Raw genomic sequence first — 18895 nt, 5'->3', positions numbered from 1 at the left:
TTTTAATTTTTTCTTTTTTTATTTTACACTCGCTAAACAGCAAAAGTGCTGCTTCGTAAGTGTAAAATAGCAGCTTGTTTGCTCTCACTTTCACTGACATGCATGCATACATTCAAACACAGACATAAACACACCTTTTTTATATTGTACATTCACTAAACAGTAAAAGCGCAGCTTAGCAAGAGTAAAATAATGACTAACACACACCCTGTCAGGCATTATTGCTGACGTATGTGTTTTAAAGTGGCTTGTTTGTGGCCTTTTGAGGTCTTGGGGATAAGGGTAATTAATTGCAGTAGTGTCACTTTGTGTTCTTTCTTTGTGGTCCACTTGTAGCTTAAATTAATTCTATAATATTTACTTTATACATTAAATTATTTTTTTGTTAATTTTAATATTATTATTAGACTTGCCATTCATTTTAAATATATTAGCTGAATGTATAAAAGAGAGACTTACAGCAAATTGAAATACTGTTTTTTTTCAGTATTTGGTTTCCAAGTAAAACAAATTCTGGCCTCAACATATCTTGCATTCCTGAGCTGACCTGCAAATACTTCAAAAGATGTTGCATGCATTTAGTGTGGCCAAGAGGAATTAAAAATTATTTATTGGGCTGAAACATATTTCTTTTCTGAGAATCTAAAATATATTGTTAGTTTAAAAAGTTTGATACAGAAACTATGTTCCTGTGTATATGCATTGCTGTTCACTTCTAAATTTAACAAAGATGGTAAATCTGAAATTCATGGTACTTTATGCTTTATAAGCATACGGGTTCTTTCATGGCTGGAGAGATATAAATCATGTCTTGTAGTAATCAATGGAACATGGTATGAATAATAGTGCACAATATTCAGCATAAATTATGCAAGATGCAAACTTTGGGATATAGCTAGTATTTTCTTCAAAATACATACCAATCAGAATGGCTACCCCTTTTCAGTGGGAGGGGAGGAAGGAAATCAGACTTCAGCACATTGCACTGCTGTATTCCATCTTTGCAACAGCCCTTCATCTCTGAGGTATGTCTTATGGGCGCAAAATTAAAATGCACACATATGCCAGCAGTGTGTATGCAGGTACCCAAGGCTCTAAGTAGGTGACTAGTTTGGTTAAACATACTCACCCGTGCAAGTATGCATGCGTGCATACACACACACACACACACGCACACACACACACACACACACACACACACACACACACACACACACACACACACACACACACACACACACACACACACACACACACACACACACACACACACACACACACACACACACACACACACACATCCTGACTACAGGTGATTTGTTTGCTGTTTCACTTATGATCTTTCAGTTTTATTATGCACATATTGAGTGTTCTTGTATTGACCAAAGGGCTGTCATCATAAAGGTGAATTTCCATACTGGTATTTGCATGATATATGCTGGTTACATCTAAGTTCAAAAAATGGTTTAAACATCGACCTACTTAATTATAAGTCTGTAGCTAGCAAGAAAAAGCAATAAGTAAAGGTTAATATATAGTTATTTTAGTTCTAGTTGTGGTTTCAGTGAATTATGTACATTATCAGAAAAACAATTACATTTGAAGCATAGACATATGAGCAGGGTCTCAAAAATAGAAATCCTTTATCTGCTGAACTCATCATTAATCAGGTATGGTATATGCATTTAAATTCTGTGTGCATCTTTGCTATGCCCAGTAACAAAGTTTATTTGTACAGCAGTGACAAAATCTAAAAAGAAAGCTCAGGTAAGAGTTTGTAATATTTTCATTTTTCAATAACGCCTCTTCTTTACCCTGCTATGCCTTCATGTAAATGGAATTGTTGCTAGTAAGTTAATTACAAGATCTGATCCATAGATATTTGTATAATAATAACTGGGTCATTAGAAGTGATTGGATTGTTCTGCTTCTTTTCCTTGTATGTAAAAATGGTAATTTATGGCTAAAGAATGAAAACAGAGCAACATATGGGGTAAAAAAAAGAAAAGGGAACAGCTCTAAGTTAAAGGAAGAGCTTGAGTGAGCAACCAGAGGAGAAATGAGTAAGAAGAAGTGAATGGGAATAGAACAGTGTAAGGCTGAGACTATAAGGGTGAGTTATGATGTAATAGGGCTATGATAACGAATGGTAAAGTGACATGGAGAAATAATAACAATATAAGAATACTGACGAATGAGCCATACAAACATGGAAGGGGGCTGGTACTGTGTACTGCTTTATGGGCTGTACAAGGGAGGAGGAAGCAGAAGAATTAGGAGAAGCTATGGGAGGTAAGTAGGTTATATAGACAGCAGGGTACGGACATTGGGGGAGGAAGCAGAAGAATTAGGAGAAGCTATGGGAGGTAAGTAGGTTATATACACAGCAGGGTAAGGACATTGGGGGAGGAAGCAGAAGAATTAGGAGAAGCTATGGGAGGTAAGTAGGTTATATAGACAGCAGGGTAAGGACATTGGGGGAGGAAGCAGAAGAATTAGGAGAAGCTATGGGAGGTAAGTAGGTTATATAGACAGCAGGGTAAGGACATTGGGGGAGGAAGCAGAAGAATTAGGAGAAGCTATGGGAGGTAAGTAGGTTATATAGACAGCAGGGTAAGGACATTGGGGAGGAAGCAGAAGAATTAGGAGAAGCTATGGGAGGTAAGTAGGTTATATAGACAGCAGGGTAAGGACATTGGGGGAGGAAGCAGAAGAATTAGGAGAAGCTATGGGAGGTAAGTAGGTTATATAGACAGCAGGGTAAGGACATTGGGGGTGGAAGCAGAAGAATTAGGAGAAGCTATGGGAGGTAAGTAGGTTATATACACAGCAGGGTAAGGACATTGGGGGAGGAAGCAGAAGAATTAGGAGAAGCTATGGGAGGTAAGTAGGTTATATACACAGCAGGGTAAGGACATTGGGGGAGGAAGCAGAAGAATTAGGAGAAGCTATGGGAGGTAAGTAGGTTATATACACAGCAGGGTACGGACATTTTCACTTTTAAATGATGGCCTTGGCTAAACCCTGGGCTATCACAACTTTAAAGGGCAGTGCACAGACATAATGCATCCAAAGACAGGGTTCGGACCCTGACTATTTTAGGTAGCTAGGAAAAGATATAGTCCTATGGGAAAGGAAAGCATGGCAGTGAGGGGAGAAGAACAGAGCAGGATGACGTAGTAGGAACAAGAAGTAGGGCTAGAGAATTGGGAATAGCATCACAGAATGTTAAACAGGTACTGAACCCCATTACAGCGATAATGATGCTAAAAAGGTTGATTAGGAGAAAAGGTATTGCAGGTTTGTTACAAGAAACCAAGTTAAAATTGAGAGGATATAAATAAACAAATTGAGGTCTAGAAAATGCAAAGATAAGGAGGTGGATCACATGGAAGAGAAAGGAATGTTGAAGAAATGTGTCTATTTTGTTAAGCAGGGGGATGGTTGTTGCAGTGGAAATAACAAGGAGGTGATGGAAAACACATTACTGGGGAATGGAAGACTACGGAAAAAAAACATGGGGGACAGAAAAAGCACATTGTCTCAGACATGATGCAAAGTACTTTTGAAAGACTTGTTTAAGGAATGACAGACTATGTGGTAGTATCTAGAAGTTACAGTTATAGGGGGAGTTTAAGTTTAACACCTCTATGCAAAGAAAGACTGCTTGTGAAAAGGGAGTTCTTCAGGAACGGACTAGAATACAAACTAGACAGAAATGGAAAAAAAAACTGGAGGAACAGTTGGAGGGAAAACAATCAGAGCAAAATTAAGTACCACATGCAGGATAAATTATGTCTGGATGATCCGTCACCTAACGTAATGATTGTTTTGGGAACTGTCAGCAGGTATTGTGGGGCTTATCTTAACTGTATTTTGGCTGGTGCCATTTCAGCAGATATTTGTGGTCAGAGCATGCTTTTTGTGTACAAGGTGGGCAGAAATAGCTACCTGATTGTTAAGTTATGTGATCCCTGATGTTCTTGCATCCTAGCTTCCCTAGTGCTTCCCAGTGATCTGTAGCCTGCATTATATTTCTAACCAAGGCAGCAAAAACACAGACTTATAAAGCAGTTTTGAAAGTAGTGACATTTGTGCATCTGTTTTTTCATGCTCAAATTGTTTCATGCTTTTTAATGCAATTTAAGACTAGTTTGTAATTAATATGGTTAAGTATAGTATCTGTACTTTCTGAAAGTTTAGTTTGTCAAAAGTAATTAGCCACAAATATTTGCTTCCTGTTACCACTTCATTGTATCTCAAATCTCTTTGGATTAAATTCAGCAAAGAAAATTGTCCTGAAATTTTATAGCCATTATGAGACATAAATAAAATTACTTATTGCTATTGTGTTCTTATAGTTCAGGATCAATTAGTGCAAGTGCTGCTAAGTGGAATCAGTCCGGGCTATTTTTAGCAGCTTTAAGATGTTGATGAAATATCGCTTACAGTGCTGTGAATAATGCATCTCAATATATCTGGAGCTTATAACCCTGCTTTTTAGCAACAACAGGCATTAACCCACTCGCTGCTGGTTATTTTGTGAGAGCATAATTCATTGCACTGGTCATTTGGCCTACTTTTTATCGCTCTAGATACTAAGCTTTTGTCTTCTGCTGCACTTAACAATTTTAGTACTATTTGGTTTACAATATGTATTGATATATATATGCAAAATCTGCTTAAATTCTGCTATTAATTGAAGACAGAAGATAGTTATATCTTGAACTCTTCTGTATGAAAGCTATTAATCTTTGGTACTGTGCTTTTCTAATGTACACATTTATAGTAAACTCATAATTGCATTACACATTAATTTTAAGGACAAATAAATATATTTTTTTGTACTTGTGTTATAATAACATAATAATTGCACATAAATGGTGTATTTTTATATTTGATTGTATAATGTGTAGTATTTTGATTATTTATTTATTTGTTCTTTGTTGATCAGGATAGTCTCACTAGGCTAGTGGCTGCTTTTCTGGGGAAACCCAAGCTGCTACTTATACTACTAGGGAAATTTGGCCAGGCCTTTGGGGAGCGTCCCCTTCTCATCATTGCTGTGAGTGGGGACCCATTTTGCCGGGGCATTTCCTGTTTCCATTCCAGGTGCAGAAGCCCCATGGAAAAACAGGGAGGCAGATGGAGAGAGAAAGAGATAATGGAGAGGTGAGAGTAGGGCTGTCATCTTTCATTGTGGCTAAAACCAGATTAGGTCACACCCCTCTCATGTCCCATAACCTTGCCCATCTCACTCCCACATCCCACCCATTTTGTGACATCATCGTCACGCCAAATGAGGGGGCATCCTCTTTTTCCATTCGTAATGCCTTTTTTACTGTGGATTTACTATGCTTTTTTTTTTTTAATAAAAAAAGCATAGTAAATCTGCCAATTTAACAAACTTCAATAGTCTGTTTCTTTTTTTGAACCAGAATACCAAAGTTTGTACAGTGTTTTCTGCACTACCAGACAATCAGTTTGATTTCTGGAGATTCCAGAAAAAAAATGGATAAGTGGCAATGCTAGGTGAAAGAAATGGAGGAGAAAGCAAATATCAAAGCAGCAGAATGTGTGCAGAATTCTGAGGAGATGTTTCAAAGAAATCTGTTTGATAGAGATGAGTCAGCAAATGACGGGTATATAATTACAACCCTCCAATCGGAAAGGTTACAAGAAGATTTACTTAAAGAAATGGTGATGCATAGTTAACCAGAAAATGAAGGAGATGTTTCCTGGGGGGACATTATGGATGATATGAAGGCAATCCTGAAGAATACTGGTGAAATGGGAAAAAAATGCAGAGACAGGAAAAGAAGGCAGAAGGGGAATAGCAGAAAAGAAGGTAGAAGGAAATGAAAAACAGAAGTACATGGTAAGGATTCAAAGTAAAGAAGACAAATAAATGGAGTGGTATGAAGTCTGGGACAATTTCACAGCTACTTTGGGTGTAAAAGCACATGAGGTAAGTGCATTTATTTTTATTAACAAAGAGATATTTTATAACTTTATATTTGAGACTGTTTTTTTCATTGGAAAATGTTCTTGGAGAAGACGAAAAGAAGAAAGACTGTAACCCATGAAATCTTTATGTGATAAAAGCATTTAACAGGGAAACAAAAAAGAAAATTCATGCATAAATTTGAACAGAAGTAGAAAGAGAGACTTTGAAATGGCATTTGAAAACTTTATGTAAAGAAGTACTGGACATTGCAAAAGATTATGACAAAAGGAGTTTATAGACGGTGGCTGTGATTGTAATATTGTGTTAAAAATGGAAAGAAAAAATATATATAAATAAGCATAATAAATGTGTGGGGGGTGGAAATGTCACAGAATACTGGGAACAATGCAAAAGATTTTTTTTGTGGAAAAGAAAGATATTTGATAAGTAATGTATTTGATACATGATACTCAAAAATGTGAATTGAAATGCTATAAATATAACAAAACTGGACATTTATGGATGGATTGCAAAAATGAAAATAAGAGTAAAGAAAAAGGAAAAAGAAAGAGAAGGAAATGAACAAGGAGAAGACATTTTAGAAGTAATAGAAACAGAAAAAATATATCAGAAAAAGTAAAGAGGATATAGAAGAAGGTTCTGAAATAAGTGATGAAGGCATAAATTGGGAGGTAGTAAAAAAGAAAAAAGAATTCCATTTGGTAAAAGGGTAAATGACAGAAAAGGGAAACTTAAAGGGATAAGTACAAAAAAGAAAGGAAATGGATGAAAAATAACATATACCGTTAATAACTGGGGGTGGTATAATGGCTAAGGTGCTTAATTCGCAAACGTAAGGTACAGTGTTTGATTCTCACATGTGGAAGAGAAATTTGCTTGGTGTAGAATGGCCTATTAAGAATGTAGCCTAGTTATGAACTTACAAAACCATGAATCTAAGGAAAAATGACAGTTTAGAAGCACTTTGTATAAATCTGAATAGTATTAAAAATACAGTAAGAAGAATAGGGATTTTGGAGTGGTGTAATGCATGTGATGCAGCTGTAACTATATGAAAAGACACATGACTTTTAACAAATGAAGAAGGATTGCAAACACAGAAACTATGGGGAGGAAAGATAATCTGGAATTTGGGAAATGAGAGATGTTCCAGAATAGCCGTATTCTGTAGAAATATAGTGAAGATATTAGATGTAACTATAGCAAAAAATAGGAAGATTAACCATTGTAGATTTAAAATGGAACGAACAAGTATATAGAATTATAACATTATATGCTTATACTAACCGTAAAGAAAGGGAAAGCTTATTTCATCAGATTTTAACTATGTAGTGATAAATATGAATATTATAATATCAGGACACTTTAATTGTGATTTAAGAGATAAGCATAAAAAGAAAGGAAATTATATAAAATGAATGTTAGAAGTTATAAAATGTGGTAAGTTAAAACTTTGGGACAAAAATTCATGAACTTATAAAAGGGGTATTTCTAGAAAGAAAATAGATTGTTTTTAGGTTTAGTTATAGGAGAAGGGGGAGTTGAAACAGGATATTTTGATCAGCTTACAATATGGCTAGAAATAAAGGGAAACAAGGAATATATAAAAGAAGACTTAGCAGATACTTTTGTGGAGAAAACTTCAATTTACACATGCATAAGATCTTGTCCTGTGTAACTGAGGAAGTCAATGATGTGAACTCTAAATGGATCATGGCTGAGACCTAAGTAGCCATGTTACCAATAAGGAGGTGTGGTTGAAAGGTGTTTGTGGTCATCATGGTAATACACCAAGGTCCTACTGGTATACAGTAGCAGTGAGGGAAGCTGTCAAGGAATGAGACCTTCAGTGCAATGACAGAAGGGAAAGGGGTCTCAAGATCTGAATGAAAAATATTAGCAGACCATGAAGTCAAAATCTGCAACAGTCACAAAGCAGTGGCTTGAGTGTAGGAGTCTGACAAGGCCATGGGGGATGACTTTCAGATGGCCTTAGTGAGACTATAGTAATCCATCCAGCAACCCAGGCATGCCCATGTAAGTACATATTTTCCTATGTTGGCTTCATTGTTTGGAGGTGGAAGGCCATTTTGATGAAATCCTGAACCCCATGAATATGACCTCCTTTGAGAAGGCACTACTGTAAGCAATTGGTGTGACTGGGTTAATTTCTGTAGGTGAGGTTATTGTGACGATTACACAGTTTTGATATGTAAAGTCTGTGGGAATGGATGACATTCAGTCAGAAATGCTTTCGTTTTAATGCTGAATGGAAGATGGGAATACATCATCTATTTGTGTTTGACAAGGAATTCAATGCCTGACTGCCTAAAATGAGGTTTGAAGTCCTTGTCTCCTTTAGGGGTGCTTCTGTATTGAATGGGACACTTTCTGACTTATAGTCTGTGTGTTCTAAGCAGAATTAAAATTACTGGAGCCTGAGATAATTGAAAACAAACAAGATGAGGTGAATGTTGTTTTTGTGAAGTCTCAAGGTCTAAATAAAACTCTGGACAGTCCCAAAGCATTCCTGTTCCTGGTGAACATTAAACTCTGCATAGTCCCAAGAATCAGGTTTGAGGACATTGCTACTGTTTCACAGACTATGGGTTCAGTGTATCTTATTGATGCAGACCATGTGGGAGGGTGGTAGAGTATGTTTCGTAAAAGTTAACCTCATCTCCAGGCTGTATTCAGCACAAGTGGGGATCAGCTTTACCAGGGTTATAATTAACATGCCTCCCACTGAACATGAGGAGTTCCTAAGTACGTTTTCAGCATAAACATGGTTGACAAATTAATATTACCTGCGGGAAGGGGGATTTCAGCTGTCCAAATACTGGTTGAGCACACAATTGTTTGAATAATGTGAGTGTAGCTATTAATACATTTTTATTAATAAAAAATAACTTGGAACATATAGTAAAAAGCCAAACCAGGGTAATATTATTTCAGGCATCACTCCTGTACATAAAATATTACTCCATTACTGAGTCAGGCCACAACACTGTTGTATTTGGTCTTAGACCCAATAATCATGAACATTCATAGGTCTGAATGTTGCCTTTCTTTTCTAATATCACATCAACAGTGGTAATCATCTAAAGCCAACGTTCAGACTGCTGAGTGACAAACACTGCTGTGGTTGCTCTTCATACCATACACACACACGCACACACACACACACACACACACACACACACACACACACACACACACACACACACACACTCTCTCTCTCTCTACAACCAATTTAGCATGTCCAATCTACATATTGCATGTTTTTTTAATGAGGGAAGAAACTTGAACACCCAGAGAAAACCCACATGAACACAAGGACTCACAGAAGACATTCCAGCCGAGAACTGAACCAGAGAACCTCTTGCTGTGAGGTAACATCACTACCTGCTGCACCACTGTGCTACCCATATAAAAGTAATGATGTACTATGCAATTAAGACTGGAGTTTATTGCTTAACATGGCTGCAAAAACAAAAGCTGACCTATTAGACAAATGTTATCACACAGTAAATGATGCACAGCCAGTCTGTTCTTATACATGACTCAAATATACATGTAGGTTCAAAATATTCCTTTTTGGAAGACCTATAAAAATCAACAAATTTACAGTAAAAAAAGGAAACATTACATAGCCTATAAACATGACCTTCAGCTAATACTAAACAAGAAATTAAATGAAACATAGCATGCTCTAGAGTTAATCAGATATGAAATATAAACTGTTTAATGAACCTAGTTACAAAAGTCAAAAAGAACTCACCAACTACGTGAGAAATATGAAGTATGAAAATTAGGAATATGATATGTTGACAAAATCCGGTGAAATAATTTATGACTCTTTGAAATACTAAGCAACAATTAAAAGCAACAAAAAACAAAAAAGAGGGAAACAGTATTAAAAATTGTTAATGCTATACCACTTATCACAGATGCTTTTGAAGAAACAACCATTAATAAAATAAAGAACACTAGCTCTGTGATATAAGTAATATTCCAGAAATTTTATTATAAAAAATGAAAAATAACCATATAAAACCTTTTACTGTACATTTTAAGTTTACTGATGATGAATACATACCATAAATGTGTCAGCAAGTAGTGGTGATTCATATTCACAAAACAGGAGGGGTTATTTTGCATCTAGAACATTTATGAACCCTTATTTTAATAATTCTAGTTTGTAAATGTATCAAAATAGTAATCATGAATATGCTGCAGAATAAAATGGAAGCCCTCTAGCTCCTAGCTCAAGATCAGGATGGATCATGAAGGAATGGTCTTGCATTCTAACTTTACTAGCATCCATTAACAAGTAATAGCTGCTGTACAAGGTCACCTGACCATTCATTCAGCATATCTGGCACGTAGGTACACATATACGCCCATGGCACAGGTGATGAAACACTCACCTTTGAAAGCAGGATAATCAAACGTCTACTGGGTTACATTGCTATAGCAGCTGCTTGGAGTCATGCCCAGTACTGACACTGTAATGCAACAACATGCAGTGAGGATAATGCATTTTTTCTAAACATCTTTACTAAACTTACACAATTTAAACAATAACATGAGCACATATACAGTTATATGATAGAAGGCAACACATTTTCATGAATTTCATGCATTGCATATATGTTTCTTTTTCTAAAATAATTATCATTCATATTCATTCCGTCATTACATAAATTGCTCAAATCCTGCCTTCCTTTAAATTTCACTCCTCCTCATTCTGATTCCATTTATTTCTATGTACTTTGTTCCTTCCCTTTTCGAAAACTCCAACCTGCATTTCTTCTATGTCCTTTACAATATCAAATACTTTGGTTACAGTTGGTTTAGATTTTGATTTCCATTTTTTAGTAATTGCTTTTTGGTAATCATTTGATATGATAGGACATTTAAATTGTAAAATGCAAGTGATACAAATGACCATGAAACTTATGCCATCTCATTACAGAAAAGTGTACAGTCACAGTATCTGTCAGGTATTTGCACCAATCGTAGCCATTTAATATGTGTTCATTTTTATTTGGATATATCAAATGGTATTTCTATTGAAGTAATTTGAATTTTCATTCTGTAGGCTAAACTGTGTCATTGCATTCATGTCTTAGTTACACTGTTTTGAAGTTGTATCATTTCACTTAAATATGCTAGTTTTACAGTGCTGGTCTGACATTAGGGGCAAATTAAGGGTCTTTAACTACTCCAGTATGTTGTTGCCCAAAAGATTCCCTTGCCTGATTTACTCTCCTTTCCACAAATACAAAAACATACACAAACACACACAGAAACACACAGACACACACACACACACACACACACACACACACACACACACACACACACACACACACACACACACACTTTTAATTGAAAAGGAACCTTCTGAGTGGGTTACTGAATTCAAATTTTTCTCCCCAAGGACATCAAGACACTAATTACTATTGCATTCATAAGTAGATTTGTATATTTTCTCACATATGTAGCATAGTTGTCGTCCTTGAAATGAAAAATGATTGTTTAGCCAATAAATATGAACATGCTGAAGAATCAATAGATTTATATTTGTTATCAAAAAAGGACTAGAAAGAAGCCCCTACTCTATAACTCCCTGCAAAGTGACAGTTGGATTTACCAATCTGGAGATGTATGTGGGAAAAATGTATTGATTTTAATCAATGGCTGAATTGTTTTTCTGTACCATTTTCCTAAGTTACTCATTTCCAAAACCAATCCCCCAATTTGTAGCAGTCTGGTATAGTACTTCCGCTAGCTGTCAGTGTAAAGCACATTCATTTTCACAGAGATGCTACACGTTATACAAATCATTACAGTGTAAGTCTTGGGGAACTGACAGACTTCGGTCTTAATAGCTTTCCATCACTGCAAGTCAGACATGGATGTAGGGCATGAGAAGGGCATAAGCAAATAATGCCTGGGACAGTAAGCATTACATTCTACTCTTATTACTCAGTGTCTTCTCTAGCTATTGAACAAATAGCGAATTAGATCTAAGGGATCTGGTAGCTCTCAGCATTTGAAAATGAGATGAGGAATCAGCAGCAGCTGAAGGTCAGCTGCATAGGATTCAAACAAAAATAAGTCTGTGTATTAATGTGGCTCTAAAACATATATGCTTGGGAAGGGTAGCATTCTTGTGTTTATCATTCTGTGTATTCACATTGCTTCACTCTTATAGTCTAAATACTCAGTATTCTCAAAGGTATGCCATTAGCTTTGACTGCCACAAAAACTTCTCGCAGATGATAACTGGCGGAGTCTGTCCAGCAGGAATAGTACATGCAGCTTAGGAAACTAATGCACAGTCCTACATGGATGTGGTCACAGCATAGTGCTGTTAAATAGCTGCATTAGCTTTCTGCATCTTTGGACATTCTCCAGCTCCAAGGCAATACCGTTTCTCTGTTGAAGGAGCATGTGTTCCATTTGCTTTCAGTCAATATCAATTAGTATACATCAATGTTTCCTTAAGAACTAGGAGTGGTCACAAATCTTGGGGCTTTATGCTGGATATAAATTGCTTTTCTAATTTAAAACAAGTCTGATAGTATTTTGTTGTTTTGAGGTATTTGGTGATAGCTTTTTTTACACTTTAGTTGATTATCAATATGAGGTATTGGCAGTGGTGCTCACTGTTTTTGTTTCTTTTTTTATCCATCATCTCATCTTGACCACTTATTCAGATTTTTTTTTCTGTTGTGTATTATTTGTCAGGCTCACAAGGAGAAGAAGCTACTGTGTGTGTGCTGCGAGAGCCTGTTGGACCAGCCTCCTGACTGCAACCATCTGGTGGGAGTATTGACGATGTACCCGTATCCAGACTGCTGGACAGCACGGATGACCCTCAAGGTATGCTTGAACCATGCTTACATCATGTACATTTGAAATCATCATATTCTACATTCCTGCTGATCTTTTTACTGTAGGTTTGAGGGATATTTTAAAGCACGTATTAAGGATATGTTGCATCTATTTGGAATGGGTGACTTGACAGTTGTTTATTATGTTGCTTTAGTTATGTTATAAACCAGATTAATTCCACTTACTCAAAGCTTCATTTGTAGGCTCACACAATGAAACATCTCTACATAACAAATCTAGGTGCATAAGTGCATAGTAAACTAGCAACCAAAATATTTATTTGGGAAAGTGACAGGAAGGCCATGCAGACACAGACAGACAGACTATACAAATTAGACTGGCATAACAAGCAGACGTAGGATGAAACCTTGGACTCTGGAGCTAGAAAGCAGCAGAATTAGCTACTGTACCAAGTAATGTCCTACAATGCTGCAGTGTTACATGATCGAAAGGCTTGTGCCAGACACTGTTCATGGTATAACTAATATATTTAAGCTACTGGAGCACATATAATATGCTTTCAGTAAATTTCATTTCATTTGCTGCATACAAAATTGTATGCTTACTGAGTACAGAGTTAATGAGCAAAATAATCAGTAAGAATTTGCTAGCCTCTACATATAGATTTTTAAGTACACCATTCTGATGTTTAATAGGAACAGTTTGCCCACAGTGGAGCTGATCTAGATCATTGCAGAAAGAAAATATTTACAAAAAGTTGTCTTTTTTTACATCATCCCCTTGGCTGGATAGAATGTCTTACATTTTTTATTGATCACATTACTACACATTAAAAAATATGTGTGCGCATATGTATATATGTATATATATATATATATATATATATATATATATACATATATATATATATATATATATATATATATATATATATATATATATATATACACATATACATATATACATAAATATATATCTATATATATATATATATATATATATACATAAATATATATATATATATAATTGTGTACTTTGGTGTACAGCAAGAGTTGATGCTTGTTTCTGTACATGCAAATTAAAGATCATCAATTTAAGTATTACTGAACTATTCTCCTCTCCATGTAGAAAGGATGGTTTTCGTCTTTTCACAGATATATTTGCACCACTCAGCAAGGTGGGAGTATTTCCTTTGTTGTATACTCATTCCTCTGTGATATGTATATCATTCAGGAAAGGTGATCTGCAGTAACATGCAAAACAAATTTCATATTTGCTTTGCTGGACTTAAGGAAGTAATTAGATGAATCATTCTTCTGATATGGACATGAGTATCTCTGAGTAAGCATATTCTGATACAGTACCACTTCATTCTAGGCATCACATGGCATTAAATGCAGGTACAAGTTGAAAAGTGTTCTTGTATGTTCCCTTCTGAAATATAGCACTTCATTTCTATGACAGATGTCCTATTTTTATCTATTAAATATTACAGCTAGGGAAACTGTCAAACGACAAGGTATATGTGTCGCACAACATAGAACATTTGCTAAACAGTCTGCAAATACATAAGGCTGAGTGCATGTTAAGCATTCAGGAAGCTTCATCTATTCCCTGTGTTTTATACTTGCACCAACTTCCATCAGTTGTCGAGTGCCTTTGTGGCCTGACATCTGAGCTAGCATGCCTAGCAAAGCTGCATCTGCTGTGATATACTGTATCATGCTGCTGTTGTGCCATGCTTTGGTGGCTCTTGGTTGTCTGGCATGTACCAGAAATGTTACTCGATAGTATTCTGCTGGTGTTAGTTCAGTGATCAGCTGTAGGTAATCGTATGTTTTTTTCCTCTGGCAGGATCTCTTGTTTGGTGTCTGTGGTCTGAGCATTCTGTCTGCTGTCATCTGCACGCTGTCATCTGTTGTTTGCTGTATCCAGATCTTCTCTCTCGACGTTGTACACATTGTAAGTGAAGGGACCTTTAAGTTACTCAGACTTAAGTGATTGTCTAAAATAATGGTAAACCAGATACCGAACATACTTCCAGCTCTGATGAATCTGACATTTTTATTAATGTATAAACCTTGTAGGCATCTGAATGACTACCTTTAGCCAGAAGGAATATGTAATGTCAGACTTATATAAGGCAAAAAGTTTTACATATCTGGATTTCTGCTTGTTGTTAAAAATAAATTCAATAGCCTAAGGTAACCCAGGCTATTCAATGTCACTTCTTATGGTAACCATTTGAAATGTCAGGACCCGTACAACAAGTCCCAAATAATGGAGACTGAAGGGCCAAGAAATGGATTTACATATACTAAGCCTGAGAGGGTCATTTCTCGGAACATTCTTTTTTCTAGTATGCCAATCTCAGAATTAGTTTATATAAATTTAGGGGTGCAGGGGCGTTGCCCCCTGCAAAGATGTTCAAAGGTGATGAGTGATACTTGCGATTCACTCTTTACCTCATTTCTGACCTTTTTTTGGTATGACTGTGCTCAACATTTTGAGTGCCTACAGCGGCTGTGATATTCTGAACTATAGTAAGCATTCAACACAGTCACTACGATTCAGAGTTTACTGCTCCTTGTTACACTTTGACAATCTTTTTAACTAAAACTAAAAATAACTCTAAGGATGTTATTCTCAAGATAGTTCCTAATACTTTTGAGGCAAGTTTGGTAATACAAGTGGGTCTAACTGTAATTTTTATTTAATATTTTACCCTGTACATCTTACCACTGATCCCCCTACTATTAAAGGCATAATTATTTGAGAATTATTGCATTATCTCTGCCATTTTATTTCTAGCTGCTTGCTAGCAATATACAGCTGGTATCATAATTCCATTACTGACTTGAAAAGAGGTTGGTACAGAAATGTTGCTAGGTGATGTATCTGTAGCTCTGCCTCTAGCTCTTTATCTGTATCTGTATCTGTATCAATGTGTCTATGACTGCTATGTGATACTGCAGATTTAGAAAACAAGTTTTATGGAGACTGACAAAGCCATTAGTCATGAAACACATTTCTTCATCCCAACCCTACAATACGAGATCATTTTATGTGGCACTCATGCAGTCCCACACATATTCCAGTTATCTTTTTTTTGTTTTTGTATTTCCTACTTTGGATCACTGTTTCCCTTTTATTTTAATTGGATGTAGTACTTAACTTGTCCATTAAATGAGATTTTATTCTGATTATGTCACTCCCATAATATGAGTCATGGATGGTTTAAATTTTAGCTCTCAGAAAAATGGTTGTCCTTTTCATTCAACATAATTAAGCATTTTTGTGATATTGTTTTGTTCGGTAGTATGAGCGATATTCAGACATGTTAGGCTAATTGTTTGGTCACGCCTTAGGTGGTTTAATATTATTTTAAATGTCAGTGACACAACTGGTAGCTTACTCACTTTTGGTGTAGAAGACTATAGGTTCTATTTTCCTCCAGGTTGATGAATTGTTGATTCAGCAGTGTGGCATAAAAGGGGTAATACACTCTTGAATGTGTTGCCCTTTAGAAAAGATGTTAAATCAGGATCCTGTCTGCATAAGTTGGTGGCAGCTCAGGTGGATGTGAAAGATCCCACAGCACCTACTGAAAAGAGTAGGGGAAGTTCTTCAGTGCATTGGCCAGATTTCTCCTACTAGTATAAGTACTACCTTAGGTCTTCCTTGAAAAGAGGCCACTAACCTAGTGGGACTAATTCACTCACCAAAAGGTAAATTAATAAATTTACTGTAGATTTTTAGACTTGAGTCCATTTTACCTGTAATTCCCTTTTTTCCCATATTTATGCTTGTGGATATTTTTTTCTTTTATTATAAATTTTTTATTATAATTTACTTTTATTTGCTTTATTTTATTTTATTTGATTTGATTTTTCAATCTAATTCCAGCAAATTTCACTTCTAGTAGTTTGAGTCATGTGAATCCAGTTGTTTTGTGGGGTCAGAGTGGCATTTTTGTATGTATGTGGAGTGCATGAAGTTTGCTTCTTGCAAAACGTCATGTCATATACTACACCAAAATCTGTCTTTTAAAAACTGACCATAAAGTAAAACCATTAACTATTAGTGTTAAACGATGATAAATATTACCATGTAAAAACATATTTGCATTTGATTCATTATTATGTGATCTCGTTATGAGCTGCTAGCCCTATTCCCTTTTACCATAAAGTCCAAACGTAATTTCATATTTAGTCACATCTAATGTAAACTGGAAATCAACTTTATTGCCTTTGAATCCTTCAAAAAACTTATAAAATTGTAACTTCATTACCCTTACATATTAGTAATCAATCATCTATATAACAAAAATATATAAAAAAATGAAAAAAAATGAAAAAAGTCTGTATTATACATATACTTTAGTTCAAATAAACCCACAGTTAAATTTACATAAGAGAGTAGGAAACTAATGTCCATAGCACATAATCCAATATTTTAAGAACAATATGATTACCTATACTGATTCACAAAGACTTAACATCAGTGGACACCTGGAAATAATCATCTTGTCGTCCTATGTTAACTTGTTTACTTGTCTGCAATGCCTTTTTCCAAAGTGCTGGTTATGGTTATGATTTTCTTGTATTTGCTTTACTTTATTTATTTTATGTGTCGATCTAATTTAGTAATTTTCACTTTTTGTGCTTTGAGTTGTGTGAGTCCAGTTGCTTTTGTGGGGTCAGAGAGTGATTTTCTTTTTTTTGTGCATGTAGTGCTTAACGTTTCATTTTTTTCTTTGTTAATATGCATGAGACTGAGTTAAAGGGACTGGTTATGCAAGTAGAATGTTGACGATATATATATATATATATATATATATATATATATATATATATATATATATATATATATATATAGATATAGCTATAGATATATATGTGCACAAGCAATAATGCCCTTCTAGCTTGCCAGCCTACCAATATACCAAAACAGTTGTTCCCATAATATGCATCCAGGCTTTGTTCCCATAATGTGTCCAGGCTGTTCTTAAAAATATCTAAACTAGTGCTTGCTTTAATGTGGTTTAGTAGTCTATCCTCACATAAGCTACTCTCTCATAGAACCAATCAGTACACTTCTCATTCCTATAAAATCTTATGCACAGGTTGCCTAATGATTCTCTACTACTTTTTATAACCCCAAACATTCCCAAAGGTGATTGTCTCTAAATGTCCTATATACAAGTACAGATATTTAGTCTTTCATAATAACTTAAATTTTCATATCGTTGGATGCCCTTGGTATATTTCTGCTGTACTCTGTCCAGTTTCCTCGTGCTTGTTTTCTTATAAGGTTTCCATATTGTTATTCCATACTCAAGTTTGGGTCTAATATATCTTACAAACAATGACTACATTACTTTGGATTTCCTTGGCTTTATAAATATTTTTATACAATCTATACTTCTATAACTATCATTACCCACTTGGTCGATATGATTGGAAAAACTCAAAGCTGGATCTACCCATATATGCAGGTCCTTAAATGAAACTATAGTTTCAATCACTGTATGCTGTATTAAGTATTTACCTTTCAATTTATGTCCACCAAATTTGATGTGCTTAGTCTTTGATGCATTTATCAGCATATTATTCTCCTGTGCCCAAATGGTTAATTTAGTCAAGTTCTTTTGCAGACATGCCCTACCTGTAACACATGTAATCAGTTTACCTATTTTCAAGTCATCTGCATACAGACTGTAGAACACCTGAAATGAACAAATATAGATATAAATGATACAGTCTAAACAAGTATGGGCCTAGTATAGAGCCTTGTGGGACACCCTGACTTTAACCTCAAATTGTACCTGTCCAATTGCTGTATGATACTTGCCATGTCCTATTTGTAGGCCATGCAGCTATCCCTATCCATCTTATCAAGACTTCATCAACACCAAGTTGTTCTAATTTGTTGATCGGTGTTTGGTGTATGACCAAATCAAATGCTGACATTAAGTCAATATAAATAACTATACAGCACAATTTTTCATCCATGGCTGTTATTATATTGGTTTAGAACTTAATGTTACAGGTGGTAATA

The 18895-nt window shown here is 35.5% G+C and overlaps 1 protein-coding gene across 1 annotated transcript in view; it reads left to right on the top strand.

The window, feature by feature from the left end:
• Positions 1-18895, top strand: part of FAM189B (family with sequence similarity 189 member B) — a 991404-nt gene that overhangs the window by 784478 nt on the left and 188031 nt on the right. The window contains exons 5-6 of the mRNA XM_044080204.1: positions 12728-12862; positions 14690-14797. Coding sequence (XP_043936139.1) covers positions 12728-12862; positions 14690-14797 — 243 coding nt within the window. The remainder of the gene's footprint in view (positions 1-12727; positions 12863-14689; positions 14798-18895) is intronic.

The sequence above is a fragment of the Protopterus annectens genome, chromosome 8.part0 (assembly GCF_019279795.1).
Source record: "Protopterus annectens isolate FY-2018-M chromosome 8.part0, PAN1.0, whole genome shotgun sequence".
NCBI classification, from domain to species: domain Eukaryota; kingdom Metazoa; phylum Chordata; order Ceratodontiformes; family Protopteridae; genus Protopterus; species Protopterus annectens.
The sequence above is the reverse complement of the archived record's forward strand: the minus strand, read 5'-3'. Positions and strand labels throughout refer to the sequence as shown.